The 20,527-nt window shown below is 43.0% G+C and overlaps 1 protein-coding gene across 1 annotated transcript in view; it reads right to left on the reverse strand.

The window, feature by feature from the left end:
* Positions 1-1,858: 1,858 nt before the first annotated feature.
* The window catches only part of zgc:158464 (uncharacterized protein LOC791139 homolog), a 26,426-nt gene continuing 7,757 nt past the window's right edge, over positions 1,859-20,527 (reverse strand). Inside the window, 2 exon segments of the mRNA XM_056245086.1 lie at positions 1,859-1,953; positions 2,296-2,428. Of these exon segments, the coding sequence (XP_056101061.1) occupies positions 1,859-1,953; positions 2,296-2,428 (228 nt within the window).

Genomic DNA, 20,527 nt, shown 5'->3' on the forward strand with positions numbered 1-20,527 from the left:
TGAATTGAACAACATGTTGGAGCAAGCAGACAATATACACTCACCGGCCACTTTATTAGGTACCCCATGCTAGTAACGGGTTGGACCCCCTTTTGCCTTCAGAACTGCCTCAATTCTTCGTGGCATAGATTCAACAAGGTGCTGGAAGCATTCCTCAGGGAGTTTGGTCCATATTGACATGATGGCATCACACAGTTGCCGCAGATTTGTCGGCTGCACATCCATGATGCGAATCTCCCGTTCCACCACATCCCAAAGATGCTCTATTGGGTTGAGATCTGGTGACTGTGGAGGCCATTTTAGTACAGTGAACTCATTGTCATGTTCAAGAAACCAATTTGAAATGATTAGAGCTTTGTGACATGGTGGAAGTAGCCATCAGAGGATGGGTACATGGTGGCCATAAAGGGATGGACATGGTCAGAAACAATGCTCAGGTAGGCCGTGGCATTTAAACGATGCCCAATTGGCACTAAGGGGCCTAAAGTGTGCCAGGAAAACATCCCCCACACCATTACACCACCACCACCAGCCTGCACAGTGGTAACAAGGCATGATGGTTCCATGTTCTCATTCTGTTTACGCCAAATTCTGACTCTACCATCTGAATGTCTCAACAGAAATCGAGACTCATCAGACCAGGCAACATTTCTCCAGTCTTCAACTGTTCAATTTTGGTGAGCTCTTGCAAATTGTAGCCTCTTTTTCCTATTTGTAGTGGAGATGAGTGGTACCCGGTGGAGTCTTCTGCTGTTGTAGCCCATCCCCCTCAAGGTTGTGCGTGTTGTGGCTTCACAAATGCTTTGCTGCATACCTCGGTTGTAACGAGTGGTTATTTCAGTCACTGTTGCCCTTCTATCAGCTCGAACCAGTCTGGCCATTCTCCTCTGACCTCTGGCATCAACAAGGCATTTCCGCCCACAGAACTGCCGCTCACTGGATGTTTTTTCTTTTTCGGACCATTCTCTGTAAACCCTAGAGATGGTTGTGCGTGAAAATCCCAGTAGATTAGCAGTTTCTGAAATACTCAGACCAGCCCTTCTGGCACCAACAATCATGCCACGTTCAAAGTCACTCAAATCACCTTTCTTCCCCATACTGATGCTCGGTTTGAAATGCAGGAGATTGTCTTGACCATGTCTACATGCCTAAATGCCGCCATGTGTTGCCGCCATGTGATTGGCTGCTTAGAAATTAAGTGTTAACGAGCAGTTGGACAGGTGTACCTAATAAAGTGGCCGGTGAGTGTATATACATATATCAGACTCATTTCAAATAGGGAAAACAATTACACAACACCATTCTGATTTAAAAGATGGTAAATGCCGGCATAATCAGGTAGTGATGTGTGCATGTGTGTCAAGTCCATGTAATTCCTTTTCGGTCATAAAGCTTAGCTTGTGACACCCCTAATTAACCCACAACTCTCTTTGCAGAAACACAATCCTGGCTCTCGTCTCCCCAACCATTCCCTCCTGCAGAATCTGTTTGTTTTCCTCCTTTTCGCTGCAAATCCGCCAATCAGACAATTTGGATCGCAAGCTTTTCGCAGGCTATCATTTTTAATAACAATTTCACGTGTGATCTTGCGTTATTTCTTATTCACTTCTCGCGTGTGTTTGGTTGTGAAATGTAGTTTGCGCACCAGACAGAAGTTGTGGCGATTCTTTCTTTGGTAAAGTCATGCGGTGTGAAACCTGTTCATCGATCAGTGTGAACACAGCAGAAACTGAGTGTCACACCGGATAGTCGTGCAGTGTGTGAACTCGGCATTACTGTTGTGCCCTTGAGCGTGAACACGAGAGCAGATGTGTGACTGATGTTGCACACTGGACTCCAGATACGGCTGCGTCTTCATTCACACAGAGATGATCTCCTTGAGCACTACTCGGGCATGCAGGGATAATGGCTGACACAGAAACATGTATTTCATCTGAACAGAAGCACGAGCAGCTGTTTCACACCAAATAAAGCAACACATCGCAATCTGCATGATATAATTGATTGTTGTTTTTCTGTTTACAGCATTAAAACAAAAAGAGGAAATTAGACAGCACATTTCCAAGCTAAGTGGAAGCCTTGTTTAACAGCAAGAGTGTGACTTGTGATGGATTACCGAGCGTAAATGAAGCGAGAGCCCATGAGTCTAGTGCACACACTTTAATCAGGCCCAGATGCATTATAATGCTTCGTTATATTCTCCCAGAAGCCACTTTACAGTTCACGATCAAGCCGCGCAATACATGAACGCATGAATACATGAACATAAAACGCATGAAAACACCATTCTCTTACCAGCCATCATCTTCTGGGCTTCGTACGGCTCCATGTACCCGTCGTTCTCCGCTGGCTTCTCGGAGACCGTCTGGGATCCGCCGGCCTGATCCGCTGCGTCAAACGGGTCGGCATAGTCCTCGAGGATGATGAGCTGAGGAAGATCAAAAACATGAAACTGCATTTAAATTAGGGCTGTCTATCACTTAAAATCTTTAAATCAGACTGATTACATTATTGGCTGATTGTTTTGAATGTTTTTTCTGCTCACCAAGGCTGCATTTATTTAATTAAAAATACAGTAAAATGTGTGAATTATTATTAATAGCTGTTCTCTATGTGAATGTATAGTAAAGTGTAATTTATTCCTGTGATCAAAGCTGAATTCTCAGCATCATTACTCCAGTCTTCAGTGTCACATGATCCTTCAGAAATCACTCTAATATGATGATCTGATGCTCAAGAAACATTTATGATTATTATCAGTGTTGAAGACAGTTACTGTAAACAGATACTGTAGCTCTCTCAGGTCTTTTCTTCAGACGTGCGAGTGAGTATCGGTTACCCTGCGAGAAGAGAATCAGAACATGAGAACAAAGTCTATTTCGCTCACTTTCATTAATTTATTTCTATCCCACTGTTCTCCTCTCTGCAGGGTAAAGACTCGAAGGATTCATGTAGATGGAGGCTGTGGAGAACGGCACAGAAGGAGCTCGAACACTCTTCTTAAGTCACACGCGATTATGATTTCACACACAAATACTCTCAAAGACTCGTCTTGTGTAGCCTGTTGGCAGAGAGCCACTCTAATTTAATAATTCTAATTTACAATTCCTTGCTTCTAGAAGTAAAACATATCCATGTAATCACAAATATAACACAGAAAAACAAAGATAAATTGTACAATTCTAATTTTAAATTCTAAGGGTTATGAATGAATATCTGAGATTCATTCAATGTTCTCGTCACAAATTTGATTCATGCTTGCTAGATGATATGTTGTATAAGTTAGAAACTGCCATAACATAGGGTCTGCTTTGCTTCTAGTCCTATTCGTCCTATTTGTAGGACAAACTTTTCCGTCTGTATTGGGAGTTTGTCTACCTCTCAAGCAACTTTAAACTATGGTGTCCCACAGGGCTCAGTTCTAGGTCCTTTTTATTTTCACTTCATGTGTGTCCTTTGGCCTCAGTTTTCTCGTAAACACAACTTTTCTTTTCATCATATTGATGCTAATAGTTGTCAAACTACTCCACCAGTTGAATGCAACATCATCTACCTTCCACAATGCCTTCACATTGGCCTATTATTGTGGTATAATCCATGTCATATTCATTCGCAGTATGTATGAGGCAGTCAGTGAAGGGATTGTGGGTGTGCCGTCTGACACTGAGAGAGACAAAGAGAATCAACAGAAAAGAAGTATAAACTGTTTCTCTCTGTTCACACAACATTGCACAAATACAGGCTTTGGCGCGCAGACATGTTTAATTGCAGGCCTGCTCTTATTGTAAAGGGCATTTCACACGCATGATAATTAGATGCACATGACCAACGCTCTGAGATTCATTCTTCAGCCCTAGACTGTTTGTCATACTGGAATTTAGTCTCCTGCCATCACAAAGCTGTAATCAATGAATCAATCAGTGCTACAAAACACACCATTTCAAGTGAGGATGTGACAAAACAATAAGCTTCTGTACTAGGAAGTGTTTTGCTGGAATACCATTCATCCAATGGAGCGTAAACTACCAACCGTACACAGATGCAATCCATTCAATCACACACTGCATTCTGCAATGTTAATGCCAACTCGTGTTCAGGAAACTGTGATATAATATCCTTTTACAAAGTTGTTCATTACTTATAAAAAAAATGAATGAGTTATTCAATTCAGTATAATGGCAACACTATCAAGTCGAGTCAAGTCTCATTTATTAATACAGCGCTTTTTACAATACAGTGTTTCAAAGCAGCTTTACAGAGATAACAGGAAAATATTTGTTTCATGAAGAAAATAGCGTCACAGTCCAGCTTAAGTTCAGTGATATTTCATTTTTGTTATAAAAAAGTTATTAATTTAGTTAATTGATATATTATATATATATAGCCGCTCTGGAGAAAACCGTGATGTCATCGTTCAGCTCAGTTCTCATATAATGGTGCCAATGCAGGCAGATCAATAATATTGTTGAATATTAAATTAAATGTCCCCAACTAAGCAAGCCAAAAGCAATAAAGATGAAAAAATGCAACAGAGGAGACATCTAAAAATGCTGGTGATTTTGCCCATGGCAAGAGGGAAGAGTTCAGTGATTGTGCGTCTGCTGCGCTGGTCCTTGGCAGAGGTTTGGACTTTGAGTTTGGACAAATCTCTATATTCCTTTGGAGCAAAACATCCACCGTATGAGACAGTTTGGAACAAAACAAATTCAGCAGAAGCCGGTTCACTCTGTACGCAATCTACACAAATAAATAAAACAAATGCCATTCATCTCGCATTTTTAACATTCTTTGTAGAAGGTCAGTGTGTGTTTTGGAAATGAATCTCTGTAATTGTTCTCTATGGCTTGTGGTTAAAAGAAAGACAAGCGCATTACCATAATTTGAGAACTACAAATAGACCTCAGCCACACACAGAAAGGAAACCACAATGTCCTAGTCACAACTTTTTGATTCATGTTTATTGGATACGTTAGAAACTACTATAGCAAAGGGTCTGCTTTGCTTAAGGCAACCAAATCCTGAAGGAGGACAGAACCTTTTCTGTAGGTTTTGAAAACGTGTCTTCCTCTCCAGCGACTTTAACTGTGGTATCCCACAGGGCTCCGTTCTGGGTCCTACAGTGTTATGCATGCGTGTTATGTTTGTTAGGGCTGGACGATATATCGTTTTAGCATCGATATCGTGATGTGCGCATCCGTGATAGTCGCGTCACGGGATGTGCGATGTCAAGTATAGGGATCGTAGTTGATCCGTATGGACCAGGGCGCACTGTTCAGAACGCATGTGATTCACGGATTAATTGCACAGTTTAACCGTCATATAGACTGAAAGTTTATTATTTGCATATGTGTTTTAGGATCTATTAGTTTAAACATCCAAGTGCAAGAAGACGAGAAAGAAAACTTAATTCAGCTCTCTTTAGAGGCTTTCACAACCTTTTCATAGTTCCCAGAGGCAATGGCAGAAGAACACACTTTTTGGCATGTTGGCACCACAGTAACTGGGGACGAATGTAGTTCTAGGAACACCTTTTGGTGGAACTAAATTAGCTCCTACTTCACAGTAGGGTATAACCCAGCACAAGGAACTATCAGTGAGGTAAGTATACGTTGATTGATCAAACACATGCACCCGCCATTTTTAAAAAGCCATGTAAACGCACACAGTTTACTCCACAATACAGAGCGCCCCTTTTCATGTCTATTTGTGCTTGTATGGACGCATACATGCACAATTATGTCAAAATGTCCGTCTCGGTGAGAATCCTGGTAAACACAGTCGCTTATGTCTTAAGTGAACGTAAACAACTATGATGCGTATCAGTATATTGGATCAGTGCATTCGGTCTTAAAGTGACGGCAGCCGAATAAACCTGTGTCATTAATGTTATTCAAATAACAAAATACAAAGAGAAAATCACTTGTGTAGCTTTAACAAAAAAGAATTATATTTAATGTATACAGTGAAGACTATGCAGTGTATTTTACATTTGGTTATTCAATTTCTATACCAGAATGCTGTTAGAAAAACACAATGCACTGTTTATTTCATTTGTATCTTTATTCTCTTGTATTTATCAATGCTTGTAATTTGTTTATTATTTTCTATGCAGATTAACTCCCCTACAAAATCACTCCAATCATTCTAGAATGATTAATTATTTACAAATAGAGCTATTCAAGTCATCTGGTGAAATTGTTTTCATATCACAATATATATCGCAGAAAAACTAAATATTGCAATGTCAGTTTTTTCCAATATCGTGCAGCCCTTTTTTTATTTTTAAAATCAACTCCATGCTAATGACTCAGATGTAAACTACTCAAACCAGGTAAACGTATACAGTATTATCCTCTACTCTACACTATTACAGCATGGAAGAGGTTAAATATTGGTTGGGGAGATGATGATAAGAGGGAATGCATTATATCTGGCCCTACTAAGTCAATCAATGAGATCTGCAATTGATCATCTTCCATTTTGATTAATGCATCTCGCCATGTAAAAATAGCATAATATACTTGCTCTTTCCTTGTCCTTCACAACTGTAACTCTCTCAGCACCATCTGCCCTGCCTGAAACTCTCCAGAATGCAGCTGCCACTCTTCTGACAGACAACAGCAATGAGGATAATATTACACAAGCCCTGGCTTTTCTCCATTGGCTTCCGTTCCAGTACGCAATTGAGTTCAAGGTGCTACAGTTTGTTTTTATGCCTTTACATGGCTTACCACCACAATATATTGCTGATTTGTACATGCCTCTGAGATTTCAAGTAAAATGTTCTCTGTCTGTTAGTCTAAACCAAGACCAAGACCAGATTATGTAAAGACCAAGACAAGAAGACCAAGGCAGGGCGAGACCTGAGAAGATCTCATACAAGGACTTTTTTTGCAATCATACCTTACATTTTTGTGTGCATTTGTATAGCATTTGTGACATAAATCCGTATTAAATTCTGACCCGGCAATACAGTAACAAAAAAATATATATTAGAAGTTGCATAAACTTAAGTTGCACATTGATTGCATTTGAAGCAGGAAGTCTTACATCCAACCACATTAATAATGTTAAATAAATCAGGCAATGCACTGGAAATTTAGTGATATTCCCGTAGTTGTGGTCCTCTTAGTCCGAGACCGAGACCTGTCTCGCGTACATCAATGCCACTGTCTGTACCTCAGACACTATTAAAATCCCCAATTCTGGAATAATCATCCACACATTATATTAGGGATGCACCAATATGAATAATTTGGCCGATACAGATAACCGATATAACTTTATATTTGAAAGCTGATGACCAATATATTGGCTGATAAATCTAAATCTTATATATATATATATAAATATAATTTTTGAGAGCCTGATTACAAAACAAAAGTGTTCCCCAAAAACAGCCATGACCCAAGCACACAATTATAATGATGTTCTCGTTATATTTTTATGTATCCGATATGACAGACTTGAGCTGCACTGAACCTTATTTAACTTTTTTCATGCAATTCAAAACCATCACAATGACCAGTGTGCATCTGAAGTGTCTCAGCTGTAAGAAATAATACATTATTTATCGGCTTTAAAATATCGTCCACATTTTCTTACCAGGCCGATAACGATAACATTAAAAATGAACATACTGTATATCGAACGATATCGATATAGTGACCGATATATATCCTGCATCCCTACATTATATACAACATATCTTCTTCTAGATGAAAAACAACTTAAATAAAACATTTATAATTAAAGAAAAAAACGTTTATAATAATTTAAGTATAATAATGAATTAAAAGAAAGAGTAAAGAGAAAGCAGGAAAATATGAAATTAACGAGATTTGGTCCAGATTGAAACAGATTGAAAACAGAATAGAGTCGTACACACACAATTACAAAACAAATACACCACTATCACGAACTGAACAAATAATGATTTTCAAACAACTTTCTCAAAAACAATGATGCAACCACTCAAACCAGACGGTCAAGCAAACAAAGCTCCACACACCCAGAGTGTTTATAATGACTCCCAAAAGTCGGCCTACAAATGGCTTACTTATTACTGCTTCTTCACAGAAAAGTGGGAAAGGAAGAAGTATTTTAACATCAAACATAGAGAAGAAGAAAAAAAAAATCTACATAACCTAAAACCCACAATTAGGATTTTAAAAGCAAGTTTGCTGGAAACCCAGCATTTTTCTAAGTTTAAGGTATGAGGGGGCTGTGGCAGCGCAGGAACACATATCATCATCTCTCGCGTAATTACAGGCTGTTCCTCTGTGTGCTGTGGGACCGAGATCCAGCTTCAGCATCAACCTTGCTCTCCTACCGCAGATAAAGTCCTGCAAAACATCACCGTTAATCTAAAACTTTAATGGCACAATGATAGATTTTAGAAACAACAGCACTACAATTCATTTCTGCGTCAGAGCTGTTTTCAGTCTGAGACGGCCATGTTCACTCCGCTCGTCAGACCCAGTGTTTACAGAGGCCGAAGTGAGCCCAAACCACACCAAACACTGACTGAGGCTAAAAGCAGAGGCGCGTCAGAGAACCCGACACAGACGCAGTGCCTTATGGGGTCACGGGGCCTGAAGTACACACTGTCATAACATGCTTTCCCATTTCTGCATGTACTCTGTGCACTGCCAACTCAGAAAGATTCAATGGGATTCTATCTAGAACCCTAGAGTTCTTGCCTCTGTTTTAAAGAACCCTTCATGCCAATAAGGTTCTAATAAGGAGAAACGTTTCATACTTTCATGTTTAACAGGGTATTTACTTATTTTTATAGTATGTTATCAAGCTGTTTAATTCATAAATTTTAACTGAATCAAAAATAAATTAAAACAAAATGGATTAACTGAATCCAAAATGATCTTGCTTACTGTTTTGCATTGTCTGTTTTGCATTGTTTGCTTAATAAAAAATAATAAAAAGATGTCATGATGGAGCCCCTGAAAGGTTCTCTGTATGAATCGACTAACGGAACCCTGTGAGATTCCATATAGAACCTGTAGTTTTCTTCTATGAGTGATACTTGAGTCTTGACTTTCCATTGCCAATGTGATGAACGAAACAGAAGTGATATTTACAACAAAACCTTTAACATTATTTAATCTGGCTGCCAAATATTAAGAGCTTTACATAGAACTAAATAAAATAGAAATAAAAGCTAAATAATTGTTGTAAAAATAATGTTTATTTCGGAGAAGAGACGTCATGTGACCGGTGGACGGCAGATCATGTGACCGGTGGACGGCAGATCATGTGACCGGTGGACGGCAGATCATGTGACCGGTGGACGGCAGATCATGTGACCGGTGGACGGCAGATCATGTGACCGGTGGACGGCAGATCATGTGACCGGTGGACAGCAGATCATGTGACCGGTGGACAGCAGACCATGTGACATGTGAAATCGGTATAAATACGCATTTAATACTGCACAATACGCTCGATATTACAGTCACTGCCCTCGCCCCAGACGTCCTCTTGAGTGAGCTACGCCAGCAAAGGTTTTCTCAGATATTACCTGGAACACAACGCTGTGACGCCTGAGCTTTATAGAGGACACTAGCCGGAAATATGCTCTTATTATAAAGCAAGGACAAACAACCATCAAACAGAGGAGATTCTCCGCCGTCTTTCGATCCCACATGGGAAGCCAGTCGAAAAGCGTGTGTTGATGTTGTGGTTTCAGTGGGGCTGTTTCGCTCTGACACACGTCAAGGTCAGCCTTGAACTCAATCTCCATCCACAGACCTCGAGCACAGCGTTATCTGCCTCACACACAGAGGGCCGAGCGCTAATGCAGTGCCTTCCATAACTCAGCGGATATACAGCCGCTCAAGTCAAATCAGCAGAGAGAGAGAGAGAGAGCGAGAGAGGAGAGAGAGAGAGAGAGAGAGAGAGAGAGAGAGAGAGAGAGAGAGAGAGAGAGAGAGAGAGAGAGGGAACAAGCCGGCAATTACGCATTCAAACTCTCTAGCAAACTTATATCTATGAACAGATATTGTAGGCATGCAAATGTAAACATGTACACTGCGAATACATTTTAAGGCAAAATGGATGGCTGAAAAAATATTTCTTCTACATTAAATATATTTGCATAATGCATATAAAATTCCCAGCTGAGAAGTTAACAATGGAATTAATTTCTTAAGCACACATTTTACTATGAATGAAGATCTTTTATGTTAAAAAGTCAACAGCAAAGACATTAACACTTGGATTAATGCATAGTGACATATTTGCATAATGCATATGACACTTTATTTCAAAAAACCCTTCTGAGTAAAATTAAATCGAGGACCGTGACGTTCGCCCGGTATGGCGCAGCCGGGGCCCGACCCTGGAGCCAGGCCCGGGGTTGGGGCTCGTATGAGACCGCCTGGTGGCCGGGCCTCCCCCCACGGGGTCTGGCCGGGCTCAGCCCGAAGGAGCGACATGGGGTCGCCTTCCCATGGGCTCACCACCACCTGGTGTGGGTTTGCTTATAGCCCCCCAGCTCAGCCGCCATGTGTTGGAGTTTACCCCGGTGAACGAGAGGGTCGTTTCCCTGCACCTACGGGTCGGGGATAGGTCTCTCACTGCCCTGTGTGCCTACGGGCCAAACGGCAGTGCAGAGTACCCGGCCTTCTTGGGGTCTCTGGGAGGGGTGCTGGAAAGTGTCCCGACTGGGGACACCGTCATTCTACTGGGGGACCACCTTGTGGTCGTTTCATCTGACCTACGGCCGTATGTCTTGGACACTCGGTTGAAGAGAGGGGCGGAGCTGTCAACTGATCACCAACTGGTGGTGAGTTGGATCCGATGGTGGGGGAGGAAGCTGGACACTCGGCAGACCCAAGCGTACTGTAAGGGTCTGCTGGGAACGTTTGGCCGAGTCTCCTGTCAGAGAGATCTTCAACTCCCACCTCCGGCGGAGCCTCAACCGGATCCCGAGGGAGGCTGGAGATATTGAGTCCGAGTGGACCATGTTCTCCACCTCCATTGTCGAAGCGGCCGCTCTGAGCTGTGGCCGTAAGGTCTCCGGTGCCTGTCGAGGCGGCAATCCCCGAACCCGGTTGTGGACACCAAAAGTAAAGGATGCCGTCAAGCTGAAGAAGGAGTCCTATCGGGCCTGGTTGGCTTGTGGGACTCCTGAGGCAGCTGACGGGTACCGGCAGGCCAAGCGGACTGCAGCCCGGGTGGGTGTGCAGGCAAAAACTCTGGCCTGGGAGGAGTTCGGTGAGGCCATGAAGAAGGACTATAGGCTGGCCTCGAAGAGATTCTGGCAAACTGTCCAGCGCCTCAGGAGAGGGAAGCAGTGCCCTACCAACGCTGTTTACAGTGGAGATGGGCAGCTGTTGACCTCAACTGGGGATGTCGTCGGACGGTGGAAGGAATACTTCGAGGATCTCCTTAATCCCGCCGTCACGTCTTCTATTGAGGAAGCAGAGGCCGAGGGCTCAGTGGTGGACTCGTCCATCACCCTAGCTGAAGTCACAGAGGTAGTCAAGAAACTCCTCGGTGGCAAGGCACCGGGGGTGGATGAGATCCGCCCTGAGTACCTCAAGGTGTATCTCTAGATGTTGTGGGGCTGTCTTGGCTGACACGCCTCTGGAGCATCGCGTGGCGGTCGGGGACAGTGCCTCTGGGATGGCAGACCGGGGTGGTGGTCCCTCTTTTTAAGAAGGGGGACCGAAGGGTGTGTTCCAACTACAGGGGGATCACACTTCTCAGCCTCCCTGGGAAAGTCTATGCCAGGGTACTGGAGAGGAGAATACGGCCGATAATGGAACCTCGGATTCAGGAGGAACAGTGCGGTTTTCATCCAGGCCGTGGAACACTGGACCAGCTCTATACCCTCTACAGGGTGCTGGAGGGTTCATGGGAGTTTGCCCAACCAATCCACATGTGCTTTGTGGATTTGGAGAAGGCATTCGACTGTGTCCCTCGCGGCGGCCTGTGGAGGGTGCTTCGGGAGTGTGGGGTCCGGGGTCCTTTGCTAAGGGATGTCCGGTCCCTGTACGACCGGAGCAGGAGCTTGGTTCGCATTGCAGGCAGTTAGTCAGACTTGTTCCTGGTGCATGTTGGACTCCGGCAGGGCTGCCCTTTGTCACCGGTTCTGTTCATAATTTTTATGGACAGAATTTCTAGGCGCAGCCAGGGGCCGGAGGGTGTCAGGTTTAGAGACCACACGATTTCGTCTCTGCTCTTTGCGAATGTTGTTGTCGTGTTGGCCCCTTCAGACCAGGACCTCCAGCATGCACTGGGACGGTTTGCAGCTGAGTGTGAAGCGGCTGGGATGAGAATCAGAACCTCCAAATGCCCACTTCAGGTTGGTGGAGAGTTCCAGCCTCAAGTGGAGGAGTTCAAGTATCTTGGGGTTTTGTTCACGAGTGAGGGAAGGATAGTACGGGAGATTGTCAGACGGATCGGTGCTGCTTCTGGAGTAATGCGGTCGATGTACCGGTCTGTCGTGGTGAAGAAGGAGCTGAGCCGCAAGGCGGAGCTCTCGATTTACCAGTCAATCTACGTTCCTACTCTCACCTATGGTCATGAGCTTTGGAAAGGACAAGATCCTGGATACAGGCGGCCGAAATGAGCTTTCTCCACAGGGTGGCTGGGTGATCCCTTAGAGATAGGGTGAGAAGCTCGGTCACTCGGGAGGAGATCAGTGTAGAGCCGCTGCTCCTCCACATCGAGAGGGGTTAGCTGAGGTTGCTCGGGCATCTGTTCCGGATGCCTCCTGGACGCCTTCCCGGGAAGGTGTTCCGGGCACGTCCCACTGAGAGGAGACCCCGGGGAAGACCTAGGACACGCTGGAGGGACTATGTCTCCCGGCTGGCCTGGGAACGCCTCGGTGTCCCCCCGGAAGAGCTGGAGGAAGTGTCTAGAGAGAGGGAAGTCTGGGCATCTCTGCTTAGACTGCTGCCCCCGTGACCCGGCCCCGGATAAGCGGAAGAAGATGGATGGATGGATGGATGCATATGAAACTAACAAAGCTGAGAAGTTAATATAATGGAACTTATTAATTGCTTTATTCAACAGATAAATATTTGTTTTACATTTTTTCATTTATATTAAAATATTTTTCAGATAGCATTTTAAATCACCGTCCCCTGGTCGCTCAGAATTTTCTAAAATGCATTTGTGGACATTGAACTCTCATTAATTAAAAAGATTAATAAAAGGTAAGACTAACTGTAGTGCAACAATAGCACCAATGTGTAAAGTTACTGTCCTCCACCCTCTGAACCCGCATCTGTTGCCTGACATGTGCTGATGTGTGTGTGTGTGTGTCTCTCGGGAACATGCCGAGGAAAACAGCCCTGCGTGATCATTCCCGCTCTGAGATCAGGAATCCTGTGAGTAAAGCTTGAGTACGAGCAGAAGGTCATTCAGCACAGCAGGGACACTAAAGTTAGGCTTGACTCATGTGCTGATGTGTGTGTGTGTGTGTGATCAGGAATGCTGTGATGTTTCTAATTCTAGTATATATTATAATAAATGTTTTATTATAATAAAATATATAAGCACAATATAAAGTAATATATATTAAATGTATTTATTATATAAAAATTAAATCAAATGAATGAAGCAGCATATTTTTAGAAATAATGTATATTGTTTTTGCTAAAAACACCTACAGTAAAATTATAATAAAATATATAATATTCAAAAGAAAAAGTACCTACAGTTTAAGGGGTATAATGGAATAAAAAAAAATAAGAAAATAATAAATTTAAACAAATAAATGTGTATATTATGTTTCTGCTAAAACATCTTCAGCAATATTATTATTATAACAATTGTACTGAAAATAATGTACGGTTTTGAATGACCATCAATAAAGCAAGTGTAGTTACAGGATATCCTCTGGGGGCAGTAAATCTGACTTGGATCCACAAGCTGTAATTCTCACACGGTTCAGATTCCTCCTGGTTTGTCGCTCCGAGGCGATCTCTACCTGCAGGAATCCTCCGGCGTGACACTCCTCCTGATAACAGCATCCCGGCTGTCAGAGTTCCCGAGTCCGGAGGCTGACAGAGCAGGAGTGATGGGAGAGAGAGAGAGAGAGACTGAAGTTGATGATTTACGTGTGGATCCGCAGGGATTTCAGCGCCGGATAACCTAATCGGACCCGAGGCTTAGCGGCACGATTGCATTAAGGGCCGTTTCAAAGGGGCCCTTTCTGCTGCTGTTGTGCTTTTCCCGGGAACGCTTTGTGAAGCTGCGATCAAATCTAATGAGAAGGGCCCGCTGAGGGGCCAATCGACCCCGACACAAACCTGCTTGCAGCGCCAAACACCACATTACTGGGAGAGAGAGCGAGAGAGAGAGAGAGAGAGAGAGAGAGAGAGAGAGAGAGAGAGAGAGAGAGAGAGAGAGAGAGAGAGAGAGAGAGAGAGAGAGAGAGAGAGAGAGAGAGAGAGAGAGAGAGAGAGAGAGAGAGAGAGAGAGACTGAACTGGACCAGAAAAACACATCCCAGGTTTGATGAACACGCCGAGACGAGTGTTTGCGCTATAAGCTGCTCAAGAGATTAAAGGAAAAATGCTTGCATTACATTTCTTGACACCAAACACACTCATACAGTAGCATAATATGCATTGGGTCATTTAAAAAACATCAAAAGATATGAGGTATAATCCACAGACTGTAAAACTGAAACTCATTTTCGGCTGATCCAGGGCCTGATGCGTTCGAGTCTTCAGAGTCATTATATGATCGGGGTTTGTAGCGACGGCCAGAGGAGACGAGTGGAGGCCAATTACTCCATTCTGGATATCAGTATCAGTATAACACACTAGATATTGTGCACATATTTCCGAATATATTGTGTATTCTACACTTATTTTAGCATCAGATGCAATAGTGTATTTGTGGATCTGTATGCACTGATGAAATTATATTTCAACCCAAAAACAAAATATTAGATATTATTTGTTTCAAAGAATATGGAGCCTATATGTTGTGTGTTGTGTTGTGTGTTGTGTTGTGGCATGTTATGTGCATTTATGCATTTATTTATAAAATAAAGAAAATTGACCCAAGAGTGCTTGTATTATTTATCAATATTCATCTGTAACTCTCTTCACACCCCATGTGTTTTGCTTATCTAATTTATTAGCAATCAAAATTAAGCCTCCATATAACACATTTCATAAGAGTGCATCGAATTTCACACAGCTTGCAAAGCAAAAGTGATTTTTATGTCACTTCGAGAAGTTGTTAACAGAGCCATTGATCATGTGCCACGAGTCATTCATCACAGCCACAACACGAGAACAACAAGAGAACAACACGAGAACAACACAAGAACACATGAACACCAGAACAACACATGAACACGAGAACAACACGAGAACAACAAGAGAACAACACAAGAAGAACACGAGAACAACACGTGAACACGAGAACAACACGTGAACACGAGAACAACAAGAGAACAACACGAGAACAACACAAGAACACATGAACACCAGAACAACACATGAACACGAGAACAACACGAGAACAACAAGAGAACAACACAAGAAGAACACGAGAACAACACGTGAACACGAGAACAACACGTGAACACGAGAACAACACGAGAACAACAAGAGAACAACACGAGAAGAACACGAGAACAACACATAAACACGAGAACAACACGAGAACAACAAGAGAACAACACGAGAAGAACACGAGAACACCAGAACAACACGTGAACACGAGAAGAACACGTGAACACCAGAACAACAACACGTGAACACGAGAAGAACACGCGAACACAAGAAAAACACGTGAACACGAGAAGAACACGTGAACACCAGAACAACAACACGTGAACACGAGAAGAACACGTGAACACCAGAACAACACGTGAGCACGAGAAGAACACGTGAACACCAGAACAACAACACGTGAACACGAGAAGAACACGTGAACACGAGAAGAACACGCGAACACGAGAAAAACACGTGAACACGAGAAGAACCCGGGAACACCAGAACAACACGTGTACACCAGAACAACACATGAGCACGAGAAGAACACATGAACACCAGAACAACACGTGAACACGAGAAGAACACGTGAACACCAGAACAACACGTGAACACGAGAAGCACACGTGAGCACGAGAAGCACACGTGAACACCAGAACAACACGTGAGCACGAGAAGAACACGTGAACACGAGAAGAACACGTGAACACGAGAACACGTGAACACGAGAAGAACACGCGAACACGAGAAGAACACGCGAACACCAGAACAACACGTGAGCACGAGAAGAACACGTGAACACGAGAAGAACACGTGAACACCAGAACAACACGTGAACACCAGAACAACACGTGAACACCAGAACAACACGTGAGCACGAGAAGAACACGTGAACACCAGAACAACACGTGAGCACGAGAAGAACACGTGAACACCAGAATAACACGTGAACACGAGAAGAACACGTGAACACGAGAAGAACACGTGAACACGAGAAGAACACGTGAGCACGAGAAGAACACGTGAACACCAGAACAACACGTGAACACGAGAAGAACACGTGAACACCAGAACACGTGAACACCAGAACAACACGTGAACACGAGAAGAACACGTGAACACGAGAAGAACACGTGAACACGAGAAGAACACGTGAACACCAGAACAACACGTGAGCACGAGAAGAACACATGAGCACGAGAAGAACACGTGAACACCAGAAGAACACGTGAACACGAGAAGAACACGTGAACACGAGAAGAACACGTGAACACCAGAACAACACGTGAGCACAAGAAGAACACGTGAACACCAGAATAACACGTGAACACGAGAAGAACACATGAGCACGAGAAGAACACGTGAACACCAGAACAACACGTGAACACGAGAAGAACACGTGAACACGAGAAGAACACGTGAACACGAGAAGAACACGTGAACACCAGAACAACACGTGAGCACGAGAAGAACACGTGAACACCAGAACAACACGTGAACACGAGAAGAACACGTGAACACCAGAACAACATGTGAACATGAGAACATGTGAACACCAGAACAACACATGAATACAAGAACACGAGAACAACGCGTGAACACGAGAACAACACGAGAAGAACACGTGAGCACAAAAAGAACATGTGAACACCAGAACAACACATGAATACAAGAACACGAGAACAACGCGTGAACACGAGAACAACACGAGAAGAACACGAGAACACCAGAACAACACGTGAGCACGAGAAGAACACGGGAAGAACACGAGAACAACAGAACACCAGAACAACACATGAACACGAGAACATGTGAACACGAGAACAACACGATAAGCAGAAACACCCATGACCCTCGACCTCACAGCGACTCCGGCTCGCAACACCGGGAAATAAAGCATCATGAAGTCGAAGCTGCACACAATTTATAGAGGATATATTCTGCTGTTTTCCATCTTCCTCTCTCTTCAGTGTGTAATGTTGCTGTTTGATTATGAGAAGCAACAATGGAGAATATGAGGAGAATAATCAACATTGAAGCAGGAAAACCTGTTCTAGTAGAGCCTGAAACTACATCAAGACTTGTAATATGGCTACTTTAAATTTCAGCTTTAACACATTCTTGATCTTCTCATTCAGACGGCGCTTCGTTCTGCTTTTCCTCAGTCCCGTGACATCAGCTAACTGAAGCGTTATTCTCTCGGCCAGAGACCCGACTGGACGCGACTCGAGAAGATTACGGCACTATTAATACAGCACAGATATTCAAGATTAAACAGCAGGGCACGCCTGACAAAATCCAATTTCCTTTCACCTCTCTTTCTCTCTCCAGCAGATTTGAGTTTGAATTTTAGAGGGAAACTGAGACAGACGCAGGGAAAGAAAATGGAAATGTGTATATATATGTATAATGCACACACACATTTCAGCATATGGTGTGTGTATCCTTCACTCTTATTTAGCACCTTTAAATATGATGCAGTATACGAATATTTGTAATGCATTAATTACCAGTAACACTTTACAGTAAGGTTCATTAGTTAACATGAACTAAGATTGAACAATACTTCTACAACATGTATTAATCTTAGTTAATATTAATTTCAACATTTACTAATACGTTATTAAAATCAAAGGTTGTATTTGTTAACATTAGTTAATGCACTGTGAACTAACATGAACAAACAATGAACTGTATTTTTATTAACTAACATCAACAAAGATTAATAAATACAGTAACAAATGTATTGCTCACTGTTAGTTAATACATTAACTAATGTTAAATTATGAATTTTATTGTAAACTGTTACCATTATACCTTATAATGCATTGTATTATCACATGAAAAATTGCATCCACAGTTATAATAGTTGTCTAATCATTGTTACACCTTATAATGCATTATAACAACTAATTTCAGATGTAACAAGAAATCTGCAATATTATAATGCATTTTAACTTTGGTTACAATGATTTATGAACAGATATGAAGACCTTTATAATGCATTATATAATTAAAGTAAAGTGTTACCGACATTTTTTTCATGCAAAATATTTAGTGGTGAAATGCATGCTTCTTGAGATTGGCTCGGTTGTTCTGGCTGCATTAGTGTTCGCTGCAGCTCAACGGTTGTGGAGAACGGCAGGAAAACGAGCGTGAAGTGAGTGAGGTCAGCGAGAGGATCTCTTGATTACAAGCGGAAACAGTATGACCTCAGCATGACCTCAGCTGACCCCTGGAGAGAACCGAGAGAACCGAGACGAGACACACCCACACCCACGACACGGGGCTTTCCAGCAACCTGCGCCAAAGAGCATTCTGGGAAAAACATGCTTTACAATGCATCGGCTCAGAATCAGATGAAGTGGAGTGATCCGTAAATGATCAGCGCGGAGATGCTAGGAGGTGTGCTAACCGCTAAGCGCTAACCGCTCCCTGTCTATTTCAGGGTGCAAGATTGGACTTGCCCAGTCAAAAGGGATTGTCAGGGAGTTGTAAACACTTCCTGTCAGGAAGAGAGCACTTCCTTAATCCTGGAGCAACAGCATTCAGACGACCGTTTTCCAGTCACTGCTCTGACTTCTGCTACACCGAAACTACCAGAGAAAAATGACTAAATCAGGATCATTAGCTCTTAGAAACAGCATGTGTTCGGGTTGACCCCTGATATATGGGTTCATGGCATTAGGATCTTCTTTCAAATGTTCATTATAACTGACAAGCCTGTGTTTTTTCAAAAATGTTCCGCCTTGGAATCTATTTCAAAGTTTGCGTTCTCGAGCACCAAACACTGTTGTTGTGCAAATGAACGGCCAAACACATTAAAAGTTTTCAGTAAAAAAACGGTGTCGGAAGTGAATCAACTATAGCTGGACTATAACTTTATTCTAGAGCTTCTGTAAAGCTAAAACAAGCTCTGTTACCTTATTTCCAGCAGAAACTACCAGAGGAAAATGGCTAAATCAGGATCATTACCTCTTAAAAACAGCGTTGTGTGCTGACTGACCCCTGAAATAGGGTTCATGGCATTGGAATCTTCTTTCAAATGGCCATTATAACTAACAAGCCTGTGTTTGTTTTATTTAAAGTAAGATCGTCCTACGCAAGCTCAAATAAAACAGCAACATTATGCCTCATCACAGGCTGAACGCCGGGATCCGCGAGTGTGTTATCTGTCCCGAGGCCCTCGTCCGGCTCGCCTTTACTGTAATATTCCCAGAGGAGAGACTCTCAAGCCTAAAACAGGGACCATGGCACTGAATCTCCAAACACTGATGAACGGCCAGAACGCATTAAAAGTTTTCTGTTAGAGCGGTGTCGTGTTAGCAAGTTAATAACTAATGATGTTTGCGACGGAAGTGAATCAATCAAAACTAACTTTATCTGGACAATAACTTTATTCTAGAGCTGCTGTAAACCCCAAACAATCTGTTACTGTAATCTCCTGTTATCTCTGTAAAGCTGCTCTGATTGGTTAAAGCGCTGTATAAATGAAGGAGACTCGACTGACTTGTTTGTTTTATTTAAAGTAAGATCCTCCAACACATGATGCCACTTCCACCGGATCAGAGAGTGTCTATTCCTCCCGAGGCCCTCGTCCGGCTCGCCTTTACTGTAATATTCCCAGAGGAGAGATCAAGCCGTGAGGAGGAGAAGTCGACTATCGCAGGACAAGACGAAAAGAAGAGAGTGGTCACGTGGACGGACTGAGGAGCGCTTATGCAGACGCAGACGCTCGTCTAACCGTACCTGGAAGAGAAGACCAGGATTTCATTTGTTTCTTTTGGACCAGAGCGTTGAATTAAACATGTTTGCCCACCGGTGAAGAATAAAGGCCAAACCCTGAGCCAAAGACTGGTCTGAGATCTGTCCTGCTGGCCTCACACTCGTCCAGACTGACACCCGTCGCCCTATCTAACGATCTAAGCGCATCGTCTAACTGTTGCTGGTTTAACGACGGGACAAATGGTCGGCGCTCCCGGCGCTGGTCTAAAAGTGTCGTCTCTATTCTCTTAATGAGTAATGGGTGTGTTTTGGGCGTAA

This window comes from Rhinichthys klamathensis, unplaced genomic scaffold, assembly GCF_029890125.1.
Source record: "Rhinichthys klamathensis goyatoka isolate OS25496 unplaced genomic scaffold, OSU_Roscu_1.1 h1tg001337l_1, whole genome shotgun sequence".
NCBI classification, from domain to species: Eukaryota; Metazoa; Chordata; class Actinopteri; order Cypriniformes; family Leuciscidae; genus Rhinichthys; species Rhinichthys klamathensis.